Genomic DNA, 7,523 nt, shown 5'->3' on the forward strand with positions numbered 1-7,523 from the left:
GAAGATCTCTCTCCACTCTATCAGGGGTTATAAACAGGCTCCCAAGACCCTCAGGAATCTTGGAAGAACAATTTTTTGGGGCAGCGGCTCTTTAGCTTTCTGTAAGACAAAAGGCTCCTTAATGTTTGATTACGTTAGGAATAATGTTCTCATATCATCATTCTATGGTTAGTATAAGCTATACAGTCTGAGGAAAGGCTTCACTTTAGGAAAAGTATTATATAGGAAGGACCATCAGGGGATGGGGTTGGAGGTTTATTTCTTCTATATAGAGTTTTGTGCGTCTTATTGTTAAAATGAAAGACAGATATCTTCAGAAAGCTCCATATCCATCCCCTCGGGCAGTCACAGCAAAAGTGGGGTAGACCTCATATGTTGTATATGCTGCTAAGTCTTGTCCAAGGGTCACTGCTTGCTTGAGCTGGGCTGCAGACACAGGTGCAGTTGCATTAGGAACAGCATATCCTGGAGGAGAAGGCAGAGAACATTTCATGAAAAGGATTCTGGTTTGCTTCTTTTTGGCTTATTGTCTTCCTTTTTGGAATATGTCCATATTCTCATACATCCATTTTAAAAGGTGCTCTCAGGAGACTCATTCATTAGGGGACAGTATTCTCCAAAGTGGGGTCAAACACACTTTACTTTTAGAGAATTAGAAACATTGGGGATAGATTCCAAGAAACAGAAACTTAACAGGATGCTGAGTTGACTAAAGCTTGAGATTTACAGCTTTTACAGAGGGTCTCAGAATTTATAAAAGAGAGGAGGATGGGTTGGCACGTCATGGGGGATGGGGCTCTGTGGGTCTGCTTCTCCTGCACCCCCAACTCTTACCTAAATGAAATGTTAAAAGCTGTTGTCTTTACCCAAAAAGGATCTATAGGGACTGGATAGACCAGCAGGAGAAATATTTAAAGTTTTAGCATGTTTTATAGTATAGCACCATGAAAGCAAATACGTAGCCTTATTTAGACCTAACTATGAAGGGCAAATAAATCTTCTTACCCTACCAGGAAGCTGTCTTTGGTGTATTTGGAGGCCTTGATGCCATTCCTCACTCTCAGAAAACCAAGGGGTTTGACTGATAAGGAAATTATCACATATCTAGTTGATTAATTTCACATTTGAAGGAGAGAGCATAGCACTTATTATCTAAAACCAATATTTCCCTATTAGTGTTTTAGACCAAAACCTAGGTGTTTCTGAGATGATCCAAAAAATGTAAAAGATAACAGGAAAAAGGGAGACAAGAAAAGTATACTTGAGCAACAAATGGGGATCTGATTTAAAAAACAAAAGCTCATTTAGTTCGTGTGCTATGGAAGTCTGCCCAATCTCAGACATATTGATTTCTTTCTGGTGGCTCCTCAGGAGGCGGTGGCAGGAAGCTGGCTGGACTATTAAAAAAATTAAATCCACTCTTTGGCTTGTGCACTTTGGGCAGTAATGCTGACTAATGCACTAGTGAAGTTTGGTACATTTTCCAAGGATATGAGAAATGTGTTAACAATTACTTCCATAATTTTGGAAAACGGTATTTCTAAAGTAAATGAGTGAGTGAGTAACCAATGTATGTGTGTATGTGTGTATAGCATAGATTTTTATCTCTAAGGATTTCTAATTTTCTTTTCCAGTTTGGCTGATTTCTTAAAGTGTAATAATATTTGCATTTCAAACAGATTCTTCCCTTGTAGCCTATTGTTCTCTGTTTGATTCCACAGTAAGGTTATAAGAGAAGTTATCAAATTCTTAGGCATTTCCAAGACAACTCTCATGCCCTAAATATCTATTTACTTCTTGCAGGAGCAAATAAAAGTGAGGGTAAGATAAAACATTCTTGGGTAAAATCAAATCCTTTCAATGTGAAATCAAATTTTAAAATTTCCCTGATAGAGGCTCATTTATTTTTATAGCACATTAGTTAGGTGTCTTTAAGGTACAGCTTTCTACAAGACAGGGTTCAACTTTTCTAAGAACTGAGAAGTCCTGGCACACATCTCCAGTAGACAGACATGTCAACACCCTGTTTTATGGAGAGCAAGTGTCAGGCGGTCGGCCCCAGACAGCCCAGAGGAGATCTTGCCCTCCACAGTGGCAGCTGTTGCCTTGGTAACCCCTCAGGGGCACACTACGCATCTTCCTGTTCTACAGAACAAAGCTGGAATTGAGGTCATATTCGCATGTGAAGCATGATCAGTTCCAGCTCACTTGCCAGAGTGGAGGATATATTTGCAATTTTTGAGAAGTAAAAAAAAAACGACAGTGAGCTCCAGGTGTTATAGATGTGAGAAATATAGAGTTCGCCCACCTTCATATAACCAATTTATGAATTAATCAATCAATAGAAATGTCATTCTTCCAGGTCTAGTCAGAACTATCTGATTTGGGTTTATGGGAGTACACTGACACAATGACAAGTCAGAATGACAAATTTCTCTAAAAAACAAAAAAAAACAAAAAAAACTTTTTTGTTTTTTACTTCTAAAAGTAGAGTTAGGCTAAATGCTGAGGAAAAGATTCCCAAAGAAATTTCTCGTCTGGTCCTTTTTAATCTTTAGAGGACTCATTTTTAATTGTCAGCATTTGTTATGGGTATAAATAAATGGGTGGAAGTGTTTTAAATGTAACCCTGAAGGCATGTTGACCTACACATAGGCTTTATTTTAAGCAATCAGCACATGCAGTAGACCAAAATTATAGAATAGATAAAAGAAAGTCTGATTGTGCACATATTGAAAGGATCTCTCTCTCTCTCTCTCTTTGTCTCTCTCTCTGTCTCTCTGTCTCTCTCTTTCTCTCTCTCTCTGTATCTTTCTGTCTCTCTCACACACACAGTTTTTGATATAAAATAATTTAAGAAAAAATGTAATCTACATATCTCTTTCAAAAATCAAAGTAATAAGAATAAAATTGAAGATCAGATTTGGGGAGGGAGCCCAAGGATTACTTAAAAACTGATAGATGTTGGCCGAAAGACTTTCAGTACTTGATTTCTTCATCTGCACAATGGGCATTATGATAGAACCTACCTACCTCTTGTGGTGTCATGAGCATTACTGATATAATATAAAGCATGCTGGGCATTGAAGTGAGTGCCAGGCACATAGTAAGAGTTCAAGTAAATATTAGCTGTTAATAGGCAATTCCAACCTCTCTTGCTAAAAGTAAAAACCAACTCCAACTGAAGCAAATCAGATACAGAGAGACTGACTCATTCAAGATCACACAGCTGTTAAAGCTGAGACAAGACCAGACAGACCCCACTTCTGCTGCCCAGCTCAATTCTCTTGCCTCATATTTTAATGGTTCACTTATTTGGCAAATTCTTTTTGGTCACAGATGGTGTAAATCAGATTTATTGTAGGTGGAGTTCACAAACAACTCTGTGAGTCCAATGTACCAACAAACGGGTTTCCCAAACACTCTCTGCAGGGTGCCATTTCTGGTGCAATATTTCCATACCCGGAAAAGCAGCAGCAGAAGCAGCAGCAGCAGCAACAGCTGTAGTGGGAGCGTCCACTCCATCAGTTGGAATGCCCAGGGTCTGCAGGGTATACTCAGCTGCATATGTCTTTGCTTCATCCACATAGGCACTTAGCTTCGGAGGTGTGAAAGCATGGCTGGAAAGCATAGGTCAGGGTAGGCATGTTAAACTTGTGCTAACGAGACAGATAGAAATCTAAGGTGGTAGTTTTTCAAGATGATAAGATAATAGGTTTTTGTGTGGGTATTCATCATTCTCTTTGCTATTAAATCTTCCAAATATATAAACATGTAGGAATATTTGTGAACTGACCTACAGCATCAGTGGTTGATAATATTCCTGGAGCAGACTCGTAACTCATTACATGGTTTTTCTATGGTACATATGAAACACAATGATTCCTGAAATATGTAGAAATACAGGCTCGAGATAAAATCTGAAAGGTAATATTCACTAACAGAGAGGTTGTATCTTTGGTCCAAATTTAAATGACAAGAAATGATGTTATTGTGTGTAAATGGCAATTTTATATGGTTCAATGTAAACACTATGCAGAAAAAAGAATGAGCTACAGTTTTCATTTCTATTACATTTTACATCTATGGTTTTCCATTGATTGATTATTCTACCTGGTCTTCGTTGTCTATATGAAATTTGAAGGCTTTGAGATGCCAGTCTCATAGCTGGCACATATATCCCAACTACACATATCAACATTTGCATTTAATAAAAAATGAGTAAGTAGTAGACTTGAATATTTTTATCTTATTTAGATAGTGATACAATACGCTTAATTTACAAGAGCCTCTTATTCTAAAATCTAAATGACTAGGAATTTGGAGAATATACCCACATTGCAGGATTCTGGCTGGCCAGAGCAGGAATGGTTATTTTGTATAAGAATAGTTGTCTTTGATCTTGTCCAATGGCAGAGTGCAGTTGATATACTGGCAGTCCCCAGTTATTTTTCTGACAAATTTCTTCTAATATCTACAAGAGTAAAAAAATGATTTCCCTTTCAAATGTCACATTTGCATTATTTCTCCAGCTTTCAGATTTTCAACTCTGTTCTTCAGAGTTTAAGCTAATAATGAGAAGATATAAAATGCCACATGGTTTAATGACTCATTAAAATTTAATATGAACTCGATTTGAACTCTGTTTAAAATGTTAGATCTATTAATTCATAAAAATCATTTTCACACTATTTATTCTAATATGTTTTTAGTTTAGTCCATTAGCTTTAACTTTTTACCAATAGATTGATTTTATGATTTGTTCGATATATTTATTCCATTTTTTTAAAAATGATATTTCAATATTGTGTGGCGAGATTTACTCATTGTTACCTTCAACCTTCTGTTTATAATGGTTTAGAGAAAATAACCAAGAATACAGTATATTCTTATATCATATTATTTATAATAGGGTTTTAATTTCACATTTTCATAAACATAGAGTTTAAAGTTTAATGGGTTAGTATTTATTGATGAGCATTAATAGATTAGTATTGACAGTGGCGACATCTTTATAAAACATCACTTCTGGTTATTTTTACAATGAACTGATTTATAGCATCTTCCTGTATTTTTTCTTCTTATATTATTCCAAAATGAATTGTGCCTAAAGTCATAAATTTTCATCATCCTGAAGCCAATTTTGGTGGCCTACGAGACCCAATGCTCCTAATAGTCAGCCGATTCAGTAAAATGTACAAAAAAAAGGCCTAAGTCTGAAAAAATAACTCTTTGGGATAGAACAATGTCCCAGGATGAATCTATGGAGCTCATTTCATTTTTTTCTAACACTAATCCAGCTCAATAGCATAACATTTTCCAGTATGTTAAATTTGTAGATTGCTCTTATCTTCTCTATTAACTTTTTCTTTTAATACTCTTAGTTTTGTAGCATGTTTGTCATCTACAGAGCATTCTCTAAGGTTCCTGGGTAAAAGTAAATTTCTTTACCCGGTAGATACGCTGCCTGTCTGTTTATGCCAATGGGGTAGACACATGTCAACTCTAACTTTGGTTTCTAATCCATAGTCATAGAAATTCAGGGACAAATTAAAGAACTTTTGTTAGTTGATACAGATGGTTAGTCACATATTAATATAAAGCATGACCAATTTCTAGCCTGGGTTTAATATAAAAAGCAGATATTATTACTCATGCTATAGCAGCTCTTAGAACTATTATACAGAATTTATGATTATTGTGTTTTTATTTCCTTAAAAGATTTCTAAGTATCTCAGTACTTTAAGTAGGTTCCTTATTTTGGGTTTTAACCCAAGGTATATTGAATGGCTAATTTTGTGTTTTCTGAGCAGAGCTTTATTATGGCACTTATTAGATTTTATTATAATTATCTGTGTATGTGACAGTATCTTCTCACTGAACTGCCATATAATTTCCCCCAGTTTTATTGAGATATGATTGACATACATCACTGTATGAATTTCAGGTATACGGCATGATGATCTGACTTACATATATTATGAAATAATTACTGTAATAAGTTTAGTTAGCATCTATCATCTTATACAGATATAATAAAAAAGAACAAAAAAATTCCTTGTGATGAGAACTCTTAGGATTTACTCGTAACAATGTTCATATGTATCATACAGTGGTATTAATGATAGCCATCATGTTGTATATCACACCCCTGGTACTTATTTATCTTATAATTAAAAGTCTGTACCTTTTGACCACCTTCCTCTCATTCCCTCTCCTCTCCCCGCAATCCACCTCTGGTAACCACAAATCTCTTTTTCTATGAGTTTGGATTTTTTAAAATTCCAATATGAGTGAGATCATACAATATTTGTCTTTCTCTGTTTGACTTATTTCACCTGGCATAATGCCCTCAAGGTCCATTCATGCTGTCTCAAATGACAGGATTTCTTCCTTTTTTAAATGTATTAACCATTTATATATCTTTTTTGGAAAATGTCTCTTCAGGTCCTTGGCCCATTTTTTAATTGGATTATTTATTTTGTGCCATATAATTGTTGATAGCAAGGATTGTGTTATATTCACTTTTCCATCCCCAGAGCCTAGCATAATGCATGCCCAATCAATGGGTTTTGAACAAACAAATGATTGCTGTTTACCAGTCTGATAGGCATTCTTTTTTTTTTTTTTTTTTTAATTGCCTGGTAGGCAATTAAACCTTAGATGAACTAATTTGTGTGTATAAGAAAACCATTAATTCAATAAAAAAATACTGACGATGAGCTTTTAGAAAACCAAGTTTTCTATTTGATCTCAACAGTAAAGCTACATCCATAAATTTAGGCTTATACCTTTGGGACGAGAATAGAGAAGTTTCCTTTAGAATACACAAACTATAGCTGTGAACAACTGGATATTGGTTATTCAGCTAATGAGTCTCTGCAGAGGGATCAGTATGCATTGCACATTCACAGGAAACAGTCTAAGGGTTAAAATGGATCCTGTTTTGTGTTATTTTTAAGCTTGTTTGATATCGAGTTTCCATATTGGAACAACTTCTATAACTTTTAAGTTTCCAATAATAAAAACCGCAACCTCATGCAGGAACCTGAAAACTTAGGACTGTGAAATAAAAGCAATAAAAAGTCACCACAATGCCACTGCCCAAATATAATTACTGTAGAAGACTTAATTTGATATGAATATGGCACCTCATAGTTAATATGAGTAATGATATCACCATAGATAGTATGATGTTTTCTCTTAAATGCTGTATTTTCCAGAAAAGATGTTCTAAATGGTCTATTTCCCGTCGTGACTATTCTTCATTTGCTAACCAACCTGGCTCACACAAAATTAACATTTATTTTGAACTGAACTTTGCTTCATATTATTTTATTTAAGGTATTGGTTGATAATTATTAATAACTCTCAGAATCTTTGCATTTTAGCAGAAGATATTTTAAGGTGCTGTAATTTATAACTAAAAAAAAAAGAGCCTATAATAGAACAATGAAACTCAATATTCAGCATTCTCTCACAGTATGTTATGCTAATTAGTCTCTCTCTCTCTCTCTCTCTCT

General features: G+C 35.1%; 1 protein-coding gene across 1 annotated transcript in view; it reads right to left on the minus strand.

Moving 5' to 3' along the window:
• Positions 1–313: 313 nt before the first annotated feature.
• A1CF (APOBEC1 complementation factor) overlaps positions 314–7,523 on the minus strand; it is a 46,527-nt gene continuing 39,317 nt past the window's right edge. Inside the window, exons 8-11 of the mRNA XM_011361645.1 lie at positions 5,452–5,471; positions 4,338–4,474; positions 3,463–3,620; positions 314–465 (exon numbers count right to left, since the gene is read on the minus strand). Of these exons, the coding sequence (XP_011359947.1) occupies positions 314–465; positions 3,463–3,620; positions 4,338–4,474; positions 5,452–5,471 (467 nt within the window). The remainder of the gene's footprint in view (positions 466–3,462; positions 3,621–4,337; positions 4,475–5,451; positions 5,472–7,523) is intronic.

Source organism: Pteropus vampyrus, unplaced genomic scaffold, assembly GCF_000151845.1.
Source record: "Pteropus vampyrus isolate Shadow unplaced genomic scaffold, Pvam_2.0 Scaffold68, whole genome shotgun sequence".
Lineage (NCBI taxonomy): Eukaryota > Metazoa > Chordata > Mammalia > Chiroptera > Pteropodidae > Pteropus > Pteropus vampyrus.